Below are 19,055 nucleotides of genomic sequence, written 5' to 3'. Positions count from 1 at the left end.
ATAAAAATCCACAAGTGTGTGAAATTTATGATCAATGTTCCTTTAAATTAAATTTAGAGTCTTGCTAAATTTATGATGGTAAAAGGCCGAAGAAAAATCAAAAGAAAAGGGGCTTAGATTGAAAGAGAAGGGGCATGAATTTGAGAGAAAATAATCAATGTCATAATGACGTGTTTATCCGTAGTTAACTACGGTTAGTTACTTGTGGTTAAAAACACAGCAGAGAGGGATGAGATTTTCGGTTACTAACTTTCTCTTGACACATGCAAAACCGTCGCTAAAAGTGAATTCCCAGATCAAAATCTCTCTAGTGAGAAAAATAACCTAATGGCATGCAAGTATTTACTTTTTACTAGTCAAATTTGACTTAGAAAAATTAATTACCTTCGTAAAGTCAAATTTGACATATTAAGTATCATTTTCTAATTTATTTTCATTTTTTTAACCGTTGGGCCTACCTTATTAATAGTTATTGGGCCGTGATTTAGAATTTTGCGAAATAAATTACAAAATAATAAAAAAAGTTAGTCATTCAAAAACTGATTTCTTACACTTTATCCTTTTATAAAGAATTATACCAGCTAAATCACCATAAAAATATAAAGAGATGCAAGAAGATAAAATAAAATAAATATGATAATCATACTACAAATCATAATTAAAAAATATTAACTTATTTGCATAAGTATTAGTTTTTCTGGAGACTAATTGCTCAATTTGCTTATTTGTTTTCTTTTTTGTTTACTAAAGTTGTTTTCTTGATTTTGTTAATTTATATAAATTAATTGTAAGGATAAAATATATTTTTGTCTTTGAAATTTATTAAAAATTTTAAATATATTCCTACATTTTATTTTGCTTTAATTTTATCTTAAAATTTTTTTATTTGCATCAAATTTATCCTAACGACTAATTTTTCAAAAAAAAAATATGACCAATTCAAGAATAGCTTCACAAGAACAATTTTTAACACAAGCAAATCAAACATATTTATCATGTTTTTCTAAAATTTAGTTGTCCAAAATATATCTGATACAAGTAAAAAAATTTTATAACAAAATTAAAATAAAATAAAACGTAAAAATATTTTTAAAATTTTTTACTGACTTTAGAAACAAAAAATATATTTTATCATAATTTTAAATACTGTATTGAACAAAGTTAAAAAAAATTAGAGTAATACCCCAAATTAGTCTTCAAGAAATTTACGGTCGGACAGATTTGTCTCCAAGAAAATTTAATTAAAATTTTGACCCTAACATTTTTAGTTATATACCAGATATGTCCTCATGGCAGTTTGACCCGGTCAGGACGTCCTTCGTGAACGGACTGACGTGTTAGGTTAACTGTCACGTGTCACCTCCATGACAATTTAGTCCCCATCTAAACTGGACAAACGAAATCATATTGGATCATGAGGCGAACGATGTCGTTTCGTGGAGGACAAATTCATCCCCACCATGGAAGGCAGAGTTGCGAAACGACAACGTTTTAAATGGGGACCTATCTGCCTGTTCGAGGAGACCTATCTGCCTGATGATTATGCTTCTATAGGTACCTATTTGTCTGATAAGCAAATGTTTGGGGACCTATCTAACCTATAATTGGTGACATTACCCTCAAATATATTCATTGCCCTTTTTTTCCTGAGACATTTTTTTTATGATATGTGAAGGAGAATCTTCAATTTGAATGTCATGAGAGGGAGGATTAGAATTTTGTAAGCTACCAGGTCCAGATACATCAGCTTGTATTTTCAATGAAACCAAAAAAAGACAATGAATATATTTGAGGGTAATATCACCAATTATAGGTCAGATAGGTTTCCAAACATTAGGTTATCAGACAAATAGGTCCCTATAGAAGCATAATCATCAGGCAGATAGGTTCCCTCGAATAGGCAGATAGGTCCCCCATTTAAAATGTTGTCGTTTCGCAACTTTACCTTCTGGTGCACGGAATTGAACTCCGCACAACTAAACTGGTGTAAATTCCACAAAATTAGTAAATAATTAACTAATAAATTAAATTTTTTAAAAAAGAAATTAAAAATATACATTTTATAGTAAAATATAATAGAGCTAATTAAAATAAGAATTTTGACACTAATTTCAAAGAATTTGGCCGAAGATCAGGCCGAACAGGCCGAACCGGTCGAACCAGACCCAAAATGGGCCTAAGGCCCAATCCACCTTTCACCTAATACAATGAGCTGAAGCTCATTTCCTTTCCCAAAATCCAAGAACACGTTCCTGGAGGAAGAGGGAAGAAGGAGGAGAACAAAACCCTTGTCCCACTTCAAGCCACCATATCTTGCTACTCCGAACTCCAATCGCCACACCGTTTGCATCCACGCGACCGCAGCATCGAGCTCTATAAAGCCCAGTAGTTAATTTGCAAATTTGGTAAGGAAGTCTCATTTTTAATCTCAGTTCTTCCTTCTCTAATTTTCAAAATTAGATGAATTGAAGGTTGAAATTTATTGATTTTTAATGTTAGGATCAAACTAGCTTAGCAAACTTGCCGGGTTTTGACCCAATTCTCTGTTGGTAAGGTGAGAACCCTCAAACCCTATTGTATTTCTTGGTTATGTGTGTTAGAAATTAAGTGTCTATGTGTGGATATTCATGATATGATATAGGTGAGGTGTATATATGTGATATGAAGCAAATTGGGAACATTGGAAGCTTAATTAGAAGGTTGGAGTTGGGAACTAGATGCTAAATTTTTGGTGTTGAGGCTTGCAACATTGCCTAGTGGGTTGCCTTGAAAAATACGTGAAAATCAATCAAGGTATAGTTTAGGTTTCACGTATTTAATATATAATATTCTGTGAAAACATAGGCTAGAGATTCTAGGATAGGCATTGAATTTGAGATGTTGTTGATTGGTTAGAACAGATTACATGGATTATCTTATTATTGATTTTTTAAGGTGGAGTTGGTGTTTTTGTTGATGATGTATGTGAATTATGTATGATGATACTTGGTTTATATGAAGATTGATTTAAAGTTGAGAATTATATTTGATTTGGTTAATTGGTTTGTATATTGAACAATGTGGAATTGGGAGTCTTGGTTTTGAGGTTTGATGAAATTGGAAGATTCGAAATTGATAATGTATATGGTGAATTGTGAACTTAGATTATTGAGTTAAAATTGATGAAATAGAGAATTGATGTGTTGTGGAATGAATAAGGAAGTTGGAATGGGGTTGAGGCTGAATTGGTAAAGTTTTAGTTGAATTAAAAGAGGTTTGAGAAGAGTTTGTTTTGAAAATTAAGGTTTATTAGTTTTTGTGAAAATTGTGATTTTTGGCCAACTTTGGTGAAGCATAGCTTGATCTCCAGACCCCCGATTTGTGTCAAACTTGTTTAGAAATAAAATTGGGTCTGAGAAGTTTATGCCGTTCGAAGAACAGAGGAAAAATAATTTAAAACGAAAAAATTATGCGCGTCGGATGTTTGAGGTTAAAAACTTCCACGCATACACATGACCTATGTGTACGCGTGGGCCCTGTTTTAGCAAATTTAGTTTTTGGAATTTTAAACCTAATTTTAAACCTAATTGCATTACTTGTATCCTAATTGTGTTTGTTATTGTCTGCTTGCTTGTCTGTGTGATTGTACTGGTGATGGAAGTTTTGGAGGAAACAGGATGATGGAGGGTTAGGTTAAAGTATTTGGTTAAGTTTAGGAATCCTTAGAAAACCACCCTTATTTATGGTTTTAATTTTAATTCTTAAGTTCGATAATCTGAATGTCGGCGTTCTAGGATTGCCTTTGGCATTCCCAAGACCTTATATCTTATGTGCGTGGCACCTTTACCATGCTGAGAACCTCCGGTTCTCATTCCATACTGTGTTGTCATTTTTTAGATGCAGGTCGAGAGGCACTTCGGTAGGCGTCTGGAGTTTCTGCGACGAAGTGGTTTACTTTGGGGTTTTCTTTTGTTATTTTGATATTATTATGTATAAATTTATAGTTTCTCCCCTTGTATATAAGAATGCCTTATTTATGTACCTCTTAGAGGTTTTATGGAGAACTAGGGTTTATGTATGTGCATTTTGGGACTTGGGGCTATATATATATATATATGTAAATATTCTCCGGCTAGCCTTAGCTTCGCAGGCTGAGTTAGGAGCTTGTTATTTTGTACCTTTGATCCTCTATTCCTACCTTCCGTTCGTTCCTGTAGAGCCTGAGGGACGGACTGACTATACTTCTGGGCATACTCTGGGTGTCTATACATGGTAATTTAGGATATCTAACTAATATATGTGGCATGAATATTCATGAGCATACATTTGGGACTTGAAGCACTAGACTTGCGATATTAAGACTGATCACCTTGATATCGAGGGAGAGATAGAACTAGTAACACAGAACCGGAGACAACTGAAAATAATCCTGCAAACTTCATGACTACTCTGGAGAATATGGCTGCTGCTATGCAGGCTACGGCTGCAGTATTGGGGAATCAAGCCGGTAATGGGAATGGCGATAATAGAGAAAATGGGCCAATGACCTTAGCAACCTTATTGAAGGTAAATTCGCCCATCTTTGGAGGAACGACGAACCCCACAGAGGTAGATAACTGGTTTCAGGCGATGGAATGGGCGTTACAAGCATAATAAGTTCCTGAAAATCAACGTGTTGAGTTTGCGACTTATCAGTTAACAGGTGAAGCCTAGTATTGGTGGCAAGACAACGTTGCAATATCTTGGGATGCCTTTCAGTTGGAATTCTACAAAAAGTACTTCTCCAATTCAGTCAGGATAGCTAAGGAGCTTAAATTGTTGCAACTAAAGTAAGGTCAAATGTCTGTAGCTGAATACACAAACAAGTTTGAAGAATTATGTCGATTTTCGAAGATTTGTCAGGGTGCTCCGGGAGACTTTGAGGAATGGAAGTGCATCAAATATGAAGGAGGACTCCGGAGTAATATTCTAAGTTCAGTGGACCTGATGGAGATCAGAGTTTTCTTAGACTTGGTGAACAAGAGTAGGGTTACGGAAGAATATTTAAAAAAGGCTGCTATGGAAAGGAATGATAGCCAGGAATTTCGTCGAAGAGAACATAATCAGAACTTTGCACCAAAGGGCCAGGAATTCAAGAGAAAAGGAAAACAGTCAGCGGCTGCTTCAGATGATTCGAGTTGTCAGCAATGCGGGAGCTATCACCCAAATAGGCCGTGTCATTTTGGTTCGGGCTTATGCTATAAGTGTGGTCGTCTTGGGCATATGTCCTGGAACTGTCCACATAAGGAGACTTAGGATGCTAGACGGTCCCAACGAGGTAGAGGTAACTGTGAAATTGGTAGTTAAATCCTAAATGCCTTATATAACATTAAAAATGCTGCGTTCATGCATAGTTAAAAATGAAAATGATGAAGTAGTATTAACATGTCAAAACTTAAGACCAAACCTAGATTGCGCCGTATGGGGTAGTACTGATAGAGCTTGCGCAGCTTAAGAAGCTAATGGGTAATGTAGAGAAAATGAATGAACTCTTAGGGACAAATGAAATCTGAGTAATTCAGCAAGAGTAATTCGAGAGTTGCATGAGACTATTGTTTAGAACCCAGTGATGGTGGACTATGAGGATGAGGTATGACGCGAATTTAACCTTTAACTGCTAATCGATTAGGTGTCGAGAGAAGGAGTAAGTGGCGATAGAGTTAATGTCGAAGACCGAATCATTTTCGATTACCTTATGTACAAAGAAACTGTTAGGATTGGTAGAACTTAAGAGTTAGATGAAGTGAGCGATAGGAATGAAATCCGCTCAATTACGTGTTCTCGGTAAGAAGCACCGATTGGAGGAAAAGTAAAATAACAACAGGAAGGTCTATACGAGCGAGAGTGCGTCAACGAACCTTTGCAAGTCAACATAGCCTTTCTTTTCTGACTCACATTAGTATTTCCATCTTGAATCCTAAGTTGGTGATGAGCGGATATTTTATATGCTTTTTGACATCATTTTCATATAGTTTTTAGTAATTTTTGTTTAGTTTTTATTAAGTTTTTATAGATTTTAGTGTTAAATTCACATTTTTGGATTCTACTATGAGTTTTTGTATTTTTGGATAATTTCAGGTATTTTCTAGCTAAAATTGGGTGACTTATAGAGCTTTCCAGAAATATATAATAGTCCATACCTTGCTTCGAATTAGAAGGCCCAAAACTGGCGTCCAACGCCAGCTTCCTGTCCCCTTCCAGGCATCTAGTGCCCAAAGAGCAGAGTCTAGCATCCAAAGGCCCAGAGAAGACCCTCTAGCTAGCATTTCACACCCAAGGAGCCTCATAGCACGTGGATCTCATCAAAAATCAGCCCAAACACTCACCAAATGGGCCCTAGAAGTGAATTTTAGCACTAAATAGACTACTTTACCCTTACTAGTCATCTGTTTAGTATTTAAAGTGTATCTTACATGATTTTCGTAGACATCATACACCATTCAGCCCTATTTTTGTTTTACATTGTGTTTTTACCATCAGTATGGGTTTCTAAACCTCCTAGGTTGAGGGGAGGAGCCCTACTGAGTCCTATGAATTAATAAAAGTATTATTGTTTCTTCTTCGATCCGTGTTTGATCTACTTCTAAGATGTATATTCTGATCTTCATCGTGGTGAACAGGATGATCTAACCAGTTAGCTCTATTTGTCATATTAAGACGAACGTGCCTGACAAACACCCGCATCTACTTGGGTTCGTATGAATACTCGTAAGGAAAATCACGAGCCAACAGCTATGTTTATACATATCTCAGACGGTTAATCCATGACTTCATTGGGGACTTCTCGAGACACCAGTTCAGCCGATTTTCGGGAAGATTAGGGTCTCTGTGGTATAGGCTAGAATCCAAAGAAGTTGCGTTCTCTAATCCGAAAGATTCGGCCTTGTCTGTGGCGTTTTGAGTAGGATCACCAGGAGAACGACTTGCTAAGCGCTTCACCCTTCGTCAGATTGGATGACCACGATCAATGGCGTTCAATCTATAGTAGAGGAGATCAATGACCACGGGCAATGGCTTTGATCACTTACAGCCTGCCATAGGAGAAGATCATTCACAAGTAAAGAAGACAGTAGTACTGGAGTTAATTCAGAAAGACAAAGCAATTCCAACTTTCAACTCTATTCCTATCATTTAATCCAATTGGTTTTATCCCTTCCAAGCATTTATGACATATAATCATTCAAGGTTTACATAATATTCCAACAACCTTCTGATTCTGCCTAACTAAGACCTGCAAGACAACCATAGCTTGCTTCAAGCCAAAATCCTTGTGGGATCGACCCTGACTCGCTCAGGTATTACTTGGACAACCCAGTACACTTGCTGGTACTGTTGCTGTACGGAAAGTGTGGGGAATTGCGTACGCACACACCAGTTGGTCACCTTTCTAATTCTATTCTTACTGGCATGAGTCTCATTTCTTCTGGGATGAGCCGAAACTTATCTTGGTATAATCATGTAAATCCTTGAAACTTTGGCGCTCAATATGGATGGAGTTGCTCTCTTTCACAAACTTGCATTTCTTGGATATCATCTGGCATGTATTTGATTCGATGTGCTTTATTCTCTTCCTATCATGGCTTGACTTCAATATTTCTTCTTTGGTGTGTACCTTAATTCTTCTTCTTGTGCATCTTTCTATTTTCTGGGTCTTGGTCCAATCATCATACCAGACCTCCTTTTAATTGTTGACAAACATTATTTGAATAGTTTGATCGCCTTTGAGCTTAGTATCTTTTCGAAACATCAACCCGAGCTTAGTTAACACTTCGTTTTACTCCTAGATATAACAACCAAGACACTAGTTCCTTAAAGCAAAATGCCAGGACACAGAAGAAGGAGTGCATAATGATGCAGTCTCAAGGAGAGTTGTGGAACCTTAATTCTTATCGGCCACATTGTCCATGATTAAGTCGACGCGTTGGGATGTACCGTTTGTTTAGATGTCTGAGGGCAACAAGTTTTTAAACCTTAGAAGGAATGGTAACCTCTGTACCAAACTTGAATCTAAAGAACTAATTGGAAATTCTACACATGCACTATCCAAGTGCTTAGAATGTGAGCGGATACGACATCGTGACAGCGTGTCGACGCTTCGCTAGAAAGACTCCGAGCTATGATCAAAGGATGTAATGCCATTAGGTAATCATGAATCGAATTACGAGTTCACCAACTTTTTGCCTATCAGGGGAGACTAATTTATCAAAGAAATTTATAAGATTACGTAGCGCATTGATCACCCTTGTGCTATAATAACCCGAGAATATTAGGTATTTTGAGTCCCAAGTTGGGAGCCGAGGCAACGGAGAAAATACTAAGCAAATTTGAGTTAAGATTATAACTGTGCAAAGCCCACAAATAAGTTACATATTCTTAAGAGTTACTTCAACAACCTAGAATCGGTGAGCCATCAAAACTAAGGAATTAAAATCAAGATGTGTCAAACCGTTTGAAGTATTAAGACAGATTAGGGACCGGTGAGGTATCTAGCAGTTTTTTCACTGTATCTTTTGAACTTGCACGACATATTCATATTCCACCACACCGGCAGTATGCCTCTGAGATAAACTACGTTTTACAATCTGAGTTAATCTAGTTGAAAAGGAGATTTGATGTATTGAGTAACTTCGGTTGAGGTTGACAATACCAGTGTAAGCAACTAGGCGAAAGAATAGTATCGATAATAAAGGTTACTCAAAATCAAGTTGAGATCGAAGGACACACTTGCAAACTTGAATCGGATATGCGGAAGGACTACCCACACCTCTTTTCAGATAACTAAATCTGAATTTTGAGGGCAACATTCTTAATTAGGTGGGTAGGATGTAAACCCCACAAAATTAGCGAATAATTAACTAATAAATTATTTATTTTATAAAAGAAATTAAAAATATAAATTTTATATTAAAATATGATAGAACTAATTAAAATAAGAATTTTGACACTAATTTCAAAGAATTTAGCCCAAGATTGGGCCAAACGGGCCGAACCGGTCGAACTGGGCCCAAGGCCTAATCCACCTTTCACCTAATACAATGAGCTGAAGCTCATTTCCTTCCCCAAAAGCCAAGAACACGTTCCTGGAGGAAGGGGAAAAAGGAGGAGAGCAAAACCCTTGTCCCACTTCAAGCCATCATATCTTGCTACTCCGAGTTCCGATCATCACACCGTTTGCGGCCACGCGGCTACAGCGTCAAGCTTTACAAAGACCAGTAGTTAATTTGGTAAGAAAGTCTCATTTTTAATCTCAGTTATTCCTTCTCTAATTTTCAAAATTAGATGAATTGGAGGTTGAAACTTTGTTGATTTTTAATGTTAGGATCAAACTAGCTTAGCGAACTTGCCGGGCTTTGACCCAATTCTCCGTTGGTGAGGTAAAAACCCTCAAACCCTATTGGATTTCTTGGTTATGTGTGTTGGAAATTAAGTGTATATGTGTGAATATTCATGATATGATATAGGTGAGGTGTATATATGTGATATGAAGCAAATTGGGAACGTTGGAAGCTTAATTGGAAGCTTGGAGTTGGAAACTAGATGCTGAATTTTTGGTGTTGAGGCTTGCAACATTGCCTAGTGGGTTGCCTTGGAAAATACGTGAAAATTGGCCAAGGTATAGTTTAGGTTTTACGTATTTAATATATAATTTTCTGTGAAAGCTTAGGCTAGAGACCCTAGGATAGGCATTAAATTTGAGATGTTGTTGATTGGTTAGAACGGATTACATGGATTATGTGATTATTGAGTTTTGAAGGTGGAGTTGGTGTTTTTATTGATGATGTATGTGAATTATGTATTATGATACTTGGTATGTATGAAGATTGATTTGAAGTTGAGAATTATACTTGATTTGGTTAATTGGTTTGTATATTGAATGTAGAATCGGGAGTCTTGGTTTTGAGGTTTGATGAAAATGGAAGATTGGAAATTGATAATGTATATTGTGAATTGTGAACTTGGATTATTGAGTTAAAATTGATGAAATAGAGAATTGATGTGTTGTGGAATGAATAAAAAAGTTAGAATGGGGTTGAGGCTAAATTGGTAAAGTTTTGGTTAAATTAAAAGAGGTTTGAGAAGAGTTTGTTTTGAAAATTGAGGTTTATTAGTTTTTGTGAAAATTGTGATTTTTGGCCAACTTTGGTGAGCATAGCGTGATCTCCGGACCCCTGATTTGTGTCAAACTTATTTAGAAATAAAATTGGGTCCGAGACGTTTATGTCGTTCGAAGAATGGAGGAAAAATAATTTATAACCAAAAAATTATGCGCGTTGGAAGTTTGAGGTTAAAAACTGAAACTCTACAGCTTTTGAAACTTAGTGAAATTTTTGGAAAAATGCATGTCCACGCGTACGTGTGGCCCAAGCATACGCGTGACATGGAATTTTTGCGTACGCATATACCCCCCTTCGCGGACAAACGCTACTGCCTGGTTTGCATCCGTACGCGTGACATTTCAGTAGTGCACTTCCACGCATACACATGACCCATGCGTACACATTTCAGTAGTTCTAAACCTCTATTTTCATTCCTTTGGTCCTAGATTTTGTTAGTAAGCCTAGTGATGAGATGGAACTAAGAAAGAGTGGTAACTTGAGGGTGAAGTAAGGTTGAAAAATGATGAATTATGTATGAAAAATGCAGAGAACTGAAGTATATGTGATGCCATGGTTGTAAAGGATGATTATGCATTAGTTATAGATGATTATGAATGAGTTATAATGATAATGAAATTGAAACTGATTGTGATGTGCCTCCGGGTAAGACGCAGTGGTGTTATCCACTTGCTCGGGGGTATGAATTGAGAATGAACAGATGAATGAATGAATGGTAATGATAATGATAATGTGTCTCTATATGTGACTCCGGGTAAGATGCAGTGGTGTTATCCACTTGCTCCGGGAAAATTCAAGGCTTCAAGTAAGACGCAAGGGCTATGTTCTGTTGCCGCTAGCTCCGGGCTGAGAATGTAACACTGCCTGTGTAAGAGGCAGGGTGAAGTTGTCCCCTACTCCGGGTACGCGAGTAAGATGCAAGGGTAGAGGTGTTGTCCCACTTGTTCCGTGTTTGGCGTTCTGTCCATGGTTAGCTACCATCCAGGACATGTCGGGCTGGCTAAGTAACCCACAGTTGATATTAACAACCATAGGACAGGCATGCATCATAAGCATATTGCTTGAATTGCTTGTTCAAGCTCTAATTGGGAATGCCTATGTGACTTTCATATGCTTACTTGTATACGTGCTATCTGCATTACTTGTATCCTAATTGTGTTTGTTATTGTCTGGTTGCTTGTCTGTGTTATTGTACTGGTGATGGAAGTTTTGGAGGAAAGAGGATGATGGAGGGTTAGGTTAAAGTATTTGGTTAAGTTTAGGAATCCTTAGAAAACCACCCTTATTTATGGTTTCGGTTTTAATTCTTAAGTTCGATAATCTAAATGTCGGCGTTCTAGGATGGCCTCTGGCATTTCCAAGACCTTATATCTTATGTGTGTGGCACTTTTACCATGCTGAGAACCTCCAGTTCTTATTCCATACTGTGTTGTCATTTTTCAGATGCAGATCGAGAGGCACCTCGATAGGCGTCTGGAGTTTTTGCGGTGAAGTGGTTTACTTTGGGGTTTTCTTTTGTTATTTTGATATTATTATGTATAAATTTATAGTTTCTCCCCTTGTGTATAAGAATTCCTTGTTTATGTACCTCTTAGAGGTTTTATGGAGAACTAGGGTTTATGTATGTACATTTTGGGACTTGAAGCTATGTATATATATACGTAAATATTCTCCGGCCAGCCTTAGCTTTGCAACTGAATTAGGAGCTTGTTATCTTGTACCCTTGATCTTCTACTCTTATATTTTGTATAATTATGTTAGTGGACTTTAGATTTCTTCGTACGCAAGTAACCACGTTTTTTTATCGTTGTGCTTTTATATTTTGCGATTTTTACTTTACTTTTTCATCAAGGCTCATCGTATATTAAATCTTTTCAATTATTATACTATATATATTTTATTTTAGAGGTCGTAGCACCTCGCCACCTTTATTTTACATCCTAGGTGTAAAGGCTCTGTGTGGTAGGGTGTTACAACCGGCAAGTGCACGGGGTCGTCCAAGTAATACCTCTGGTGAGTGAAGGTCGAATCCTATGGAGATTGTCGGATTGAGCAAGCAATGGCTATCTTATAAATTTTAGTCAGGCGATTAGAAAAGTTGGTTGTTTGTTTTAAAGCATAAACGAAATAGTAAAGAACGAAATACCAAATTGATGTGAAAACAGTGATAAAGATTCAGTTAAGGCTTCAGAGATGCTATTTTCTTCCAGATTAACTTTTCTTAATGTCTACTTCAATAATGAATGATTTATTCAATGATAGCCGTAAGTGACTAACTCATGTCCTTTCATCAGGTTAATCTCTTCTAAACCACAACAGTCCACCATATCCGAGTAACTCATGTCCTCTCATCAAGTTGACTCATGGCTTCTCACTGTAGCCGAAGATAAAGCTCTAAACAATCCACTCCCTTTCGGGATCCTACTCAAGACGCCACAGACAAGGTCGGATCTTCCGGATCAGAGAGTGCGACTTTTCTGACTCTAGCCTTAGCACCACAGAGACGTCAGTAACCCACGGTCAACAGAATTTCATGTCACGTATCCAAAGTTGTCCAGGTGCTCTCTTGGAATCCGCAATGCATTCTCTAGCTTTAGTTCAATGCTATCTGGGTCAGGACTCGCACGGAACCCATGTAGAACAAGGATGAATGTCACGGTTCACCCCCAATTCATTGAGATTGAAGAACAAGAACGCATAAGAGAATAGAATCAGACATATTGAAATAGAAACAGTAATATTATTAATCCATGAGAATCAGCAGAGCTCCTAACCCTAACTTAGGAGGTTTAGTTGCTCATAGCTTACAGAAAATAGTAGTGAAAGGTTCGAATAAGCCAAAGATCAAAAGTTCTAAACAAATGTGATCTTTGTTCTATTTATACTAATCTAATAATGAAAAGAATACAAAAATATGATAGACTAGACTTAAAGGTGCGAAAATTCACTTGTTGGGCCCACTTGGTGAGTGTTTGGGCTGAGCTTGGGGTGACTCCATGTGCTGGGACTCCTCTTGGGGCGTTGGACGCCAGACTTGCTCCCTTTTGGGCGTCTAAACGCCAGCTTGCTTCCTTTGGGGAGTCCAAACGCCAAGCAGGGGTCAGTGGGGCGTTCAACGCCCGTTTTGGGCCATCCTTTCCAAAGATAAGTATGAACCATTATATATTGCTGGAAAGTCCTGGATGTTAGCTCTCCAACGCCGTTAAGAGCGCGTCAATTGGACCTCTGTAGCTCCAGAAATGCTCGTTTGAATGCACGGAGGTCAGAATCTGACAGCATCTGCAGTCCTTTCTCTATATCTGAATTAGGCTTTTCCAAAACTTGACAGAATCACCCAAAAATCACCTAAAAACATAACAAAAACACAAAAACTCAAAATAGCATCCAAAAAATAATTTTTGTATAAAAACCTACTAAAACTTAATAAAAACTTAGCAAAACATTACCAAAACACTATGAAAATAATGCAAAAAAGTGTATAAATATCCGTTCATCACCTTCCATGGTGGGGACGAATTTGCCCTCCACGAAACGATGTTGTTCGCCTCATGATCCAAAACGACGTCGTTTTGTCTGGGTTGAATGGGGACCAAATTTTTCTGGAGGTGACACGTGACAGTTAACTTGACACGTCAGGCCGTTAACCTCTACGTAGGACGTTCTGACTGGGTCAAACTGCCATTGGGACGTATCTGGTGTATAACTAAAAACGTCAGAATCAAAATTTTAGTTAAATTTTATTGGGGACAGATTTGTCCGACCATGAATTCTTTGGGGATCTATTTGAGTATTATTCAAAAAATTATAGAGTGAATACCCCACCCGCTCCCTGACAATTATCTCAAAAGGACAACGAGGTCCCCAAAAAAAAACATCCAACCCGGCCCTTGATCTTTTTTTGGAACTGATTAGCCCCTGTGCCAAAAAAACATTGACTTTTTTTGACACAGGACTAATCAATCCCATAAAAATAAATTTCAGGAGCCGAGTTGTATATTTTTTTTTGTCAAAAACTTCGTTGTCTTTTGAGGTAATTGTCATTGGCTATTTTGAATTTTTCTCAAAAAATTTTATAACATTCGAACTTTTCTTTGGCCCACTGCCGGCAAAGCTGACCCGGCCAAAAACCAAAACCCGCACCACCAGTACAGTACAAATCAGACCCGACCCGCCCTAGTCAGGAGATGGATACCTAATTTTCCAGCCACCATGCCGTCACCACGAGAACGCAGCGTCGCTGCTGGATGCTTCCACTTCGCCTCCTGAAGCTGAAGACTTCGCCGGCTCCACCGCTTCTTTCTGGTCATCGCAAAGGAGAAAGAAGGACCGCGCTATCTTCAACTGCAGCTCGCCATGCCACTAGCTGCCGTGGCACGCCTCGCCTCCTCCGTCTCCGTTTGTTCGTCGACTCTCGCCGATTCCACTGCTGCGCATTGGACCGTCGCGTTTCCTGACCCTTGTTCAGTTTGCTGCTTGTTTCGGAGTGTCTGGAACGGTCCTGGTTCTTGGGTTCGAGCATGACCGCTACTGTTTCGCGACCTTCATTCTCTTTTTCTTTTTTAATTAGACCCGCCTGCCCGCCCTGTTTTGAAATTCTGAAAATCTTCAACCTCGCTTCTTCAGAGCTGCTCATCGTCCCTGGGTGTTGCAAGAAAACTTCCATTTCCGTCCTACTCAGCGCTACAACGGCGACGTGCGAAGAAGAACGTTTTCGCCGCCTGGCCATGCGATTTCCCATCACCGTTGCTTCCTTCTTGCAGGCCTTGTGGGATTGATCAACTCGGTTGTGGCAGATCGTCCGGTGCTTCCTGTCTCCGCCTCGTCGCATCTGCTCCGCTTCGTTGCATCTGCTCCACCTCGTCGCAGCTGCTCCAGATTGAAGAACATCCTCTATCGCTACTTCGGGTAAGAGTGGTCTAGGTGGAATCAAAGTTTGCAGTCTTGGAGATATCATCTATGTTGAGAATTTTTTTTTTTAATTTTTATTTTGTCTCAGATTGTGCAATGTTAATATGTTATTATTCTATTAGGAGCAAAGCTTGAAGTGGACTTTCCCTAGATCGTTGGGTGATCCACGTGGCCCATTCGCAAGAATTTTCCCTCCTTTGCACAAGAGAAGAGCCATCTACATTTTTGGTTGCAATAACAATAACGAACCTATCACGTTTTTTTTCTTTGCAGTGACGAGCAAACAAAAACCATCCCCGTTTTACTCTTTCGGGTAAGCATGTGTTACCAAAATAATCACACACACACACACACATATATATGCTTAAGATCTGCGGTCGTTATTATACTGTTTTGTTTTTAAAAAGGAAGATAAAAATCTTTTTAGGATGATACTACTTGGTAGTTGCAATGTTCCTTACCATGGGAATGCACACCTAGTGTTTGATGTAATTCCTCGTAGTACATGGGTGTGCTTCTTCTTTCTATATTTTCAAGATCACATTCTTTTTCGCCTCTTGCTCCATTTCCATACATTCCTATCCCCACCTATTGCAATCTGTGTGTAAAGCAGTTAGAACTTTTTTCCCCATTCGTGAACATGCTGCCATAGTTGTATAGTTGCATGGATTATGGATAGGGAGAACTTTGCCGTGATCTGAAGTTAATGCATAGCGATTAGTAAATAAGTTAAGAACTTGTACAAATTTATGCTGCTAAGCTTTAACCAGTTGCTACAAATTTGGAATGGCTGACCTTCAAAATCTAACCAAATATAACCTTGTTCATGCATATTAGTTTTATGCTGCAATGCATAAGTCTTGATTATCTAGCTGTCGAATCTTATTAGTCTATCATATGAACACGATTATTTATAGAGTTTTGGTTTCATTGTCCAAAGGACTTATTTTTTCTTGAGGTCCAGTTCATGCTTGTCATTTGTTTGAAAAAGGTGATCAAGTTAATACCTAGAATTTTGAGGATTATTAAAGTATGATGTTTGTGATTTTTAATGTCGGAACTGTTAGGCTAAAGCCTGTCATCTTGTTGCCAGTTAACAGACCTTGCAATCCACCTTGCTTGAGTAAATTTTCTTGAGGATGTATTAAATATTCTCTAATATAGAATATAGTCCTCAAATAGACACAGTCTGACATACTTTTGTAAATTGAGCATAACTTTGTAGATGCTTACTCTTTTAATATGGTTTCAATGCTATGGTAAACCCACTTAAACTGATGTTTGGGTGCAGAGGATTGTTTTGTTCTTGACTTCTCATGGTTTTAGCCATGATTGTTTGTCACTAACGCCTGTGCAATACACGTATTAGTCACGACCATGCTAATTTATCATTATTCTTCACTTCTCTCTCTCACAAGCATGCACATGAACAGAAGACACTTCATATTAGCTTTTCTGGGAAAATTGACGTTGATGTACTTCTAGTTCCCCAACTTGGACTTAATACAGTCTCTACAAGTTTTAATCATAGTTCCAAGAGTAAATAGTTACAAGAACTGAGAGAGAAGAAAGATTTTGTGCCATCGAGAGCAATTGGTAACTCTACAAAATCATTGATTAGTTGTTAAGACTAATGAATTCAAACTTATTGTTAAGACTAATGAATTCAAACTTGTTGTTTAATTATGTTTCCTTATTGTACATATACATTTTAGGGACTATAGATCCCAACCATAAATGTGATTCCTGAATTTATTAAGCCATATACTGGTTTTATTGTCCTTATTTTATTTATGCAGTTCCATAAATAGGAATTTTTTTGCTGAAACTTTTATTGTAGCTTGTGATACTAATTGTGATTAATGTAAGTCGTCTCATAGGCACCCAGGTGAAGCTTTGATGACTGGTACTCCGGCAGTAAGCAGCTTAAGAGCAGCTTTCTCGTATTGTGTACAACAAGTGCGTAGCTATGATTATCATCACTATCTTTGCCTTCTTGAACTGCCCCCATCTATGCGGAAGGCAGCATTTGCACTCCGCGCCTTGAATGTTGAAACATCTAGAGCTATGGATGTGGCTTCAGATACCAGGATCGGTCTTATGCGCCTTGTATGGTGGCAAGAGGCCATAGACAAAATGTACTCCAATAAATTGATTGAACACCCAACAGCGCAGGCCCTTTCGTCTGTGATAGCAGAGACCAAGCTTAGTAAGACATGGTTGAAACGATCTGTTGAAGCCAGGATCAATGACGCAAGAAGAGAGGACACTGAAATGCCAGAAACCATTCAAGAATTGGAGAAATATGCTGAGGACACAGTATCAACCATGCTTTACTTGACCCTTCAAGCTGGTGGGATCAATTCAACTGCAGCAGACCATGCAGCCTCACACATTGGAAAGGCCAGCGGCATTCTCCTTCTCCTCAAATCACTGCCTTATCATGCAAGCCGCAACCGCCATTTTTCTTACATACCAACTGAAGTGGCATTCAAGCATGGTTTGATAGTTAAACAAGGTGGTCGAGACGAGGTACGATTGGATCCTCGTGAGGGGCTTCGCAATGCTGTTTTCGACATGGCATCGGTAGCCAATGCTCACTTACAGAAAGCTCGGCAGTTGGCCAAGAGTGTCCCTGCTGAGGCAGTTCCAGTGCTCCTGCCAGCAGTGCCTGCTGAGGTTATCTTAAATACCCTAAGTAAGTTCCAATTTGATGTATTTGATTCAAGGCTAGCAAAAGGAGTTCTGGGAATACCCCCTTTGTGGTACCAACTTAAACTGAAGTGGGTTTCATGGAGAGGAAAGTACTGAGAAGTTATGTTATGTATCCTATCTCAAATGTTAGAAATTTTTCATAAAATTTCCCCCTCTGATTAGAAGAGATAGCTTCTATATTTTGTGTGGTCTTAATAAAAGATACGTTTCTTGTGTTCAAAGACAATAACTAAGGTGATATTAACTTATTAAGTATCTCTGGAGATTATTTGATTTCAAATTTCAATCTCAAGCATTTGTTTGTACTTGATCCATATTTCATTATTTCATGTACCTGGTTGACTTGTTTACAATTGCTATTTAGTCCAACAAATTTCTGTGGAGGTTGATGGATACAACTTACCTAGCTGGCAGCCAGAAAACACAGGACCCACAAAAGGTTAAATCAAATATGAAATCATTAATCTATGACCACATATTAGGTGCCAAGTTGAAATAACAAATGTTCCTCAACTAATCTTGTGGTGTGGTTTTAACCAATTAAAACTAAGCTTGACACATAATATATAATTAGATATTTTAATATTTCAATTCAATCCTTTTCTTCTAAGAATGCAATACTATCATTCCTAGATTCTTTCAATATTTAAACGATAACTCCTGAAAAAATCTCGTTTTAAAAAATGTTGTTGTGGTGTTCATAATTGCCTGTCGTTGTCATTCTTATATAGAAAAACAATCTAGGTTAATAGACCGCAATAATAGTTCAATGGGAAAAGATTATTAATATAGGACAAAATATGAAGCATCAAAATTCTTGTGCTACTTTCCTTCTAAAGTATTTTGTTTATTGATTAGGGAAAATCACGAGCTCATCATTTTAGTTTGGACCTTATCACATTTATCAGAAATTTGGCTAAAATATGCAAATAGGATAATAATACACACTGCTCACCGATCTTGTGATGAGAGATGGAAAGCAAACACAGTACCAGAGATATTCTATCTAATTGCTTAATGCTTATTATTATAATTATATATATGCAAATGCAATCACCAACAAACAGTTTTAATTATTTTTAAAAGTAAAATATAACTATAAAAATTTTCAATGAAATGTGAAATACATGTTGAAATATCGAAGTAATGGTTTTCGGTTGTTATTTTATTGTTTCTGTTTCGTAGAATATTTTAGTATCCACAATCATTTAATAGATGCCAAGTTTATTATAATAGATATAATATTTATATTTATCTATGATATAGAATTAATGGGTAGAAGCTCCGCCAAGTTTCTTT

General features: G+C 37.7%; 1 protein-coding gene across 3 annotated transcripts; it reads left to right on the top strand.

The window, feature by feature from the left end:
* LOC107630345 (NADH dehydrogenase (ubiquinone) complex I, assembly factor 6) lies at positions 14,548-18,072 on the top strand. Of its 3 annotated transcripts, none has more exons than XM_016333455.2 (3): positions 14,548-15,038; positions 15,164-15,354; positions 16,922-18,072. In XM_016333455.2, exon 3 carries the CDS (start codon positions 16,941-16,943, stop codon positions 17,850-17,852), a length of 912 nt encoding a protein of 303 aa, XP_016188941.1. In that variant the 5' UTR covers positions 14,548-15,038; positions 15,164-15,354; positions 16,922-16,940; the 3' UTR covers positions 17,853-18,072. The 3 variants fall into 3 exon arrangements, with proteins under 3 accessions (XP_016188941.1, XP_020976934.1, XP_016188934.1); XM_021121275.1 differs by having other exon boundaries at positions 16,911-18,072; XM_016333448.2 differs by having other exon boundaries at positions 14,669-15,038; positions 15,130-15,354.

The sequence above is a fragment of the Arachis ipaensis genome, chromosome B01 (assembly GCF_000816755.2).
Source record: "Arachis ipaensis cultivar K30076 chromosome B01, Araip1.1, whole genome shotgun sequence".
In the NCBI taxonomy this organism is placed as follows: Eukaryota; Viridiplantae; Streptophyta; class Magnoliopsida; order Fabales; family Fabaceae; genus Arachis; species Arachis ipaensis.
Note: the sequence above shows the minus strand (reverse complement) of the source record. Positions and strands in the feature narration are given on the sequence as shown.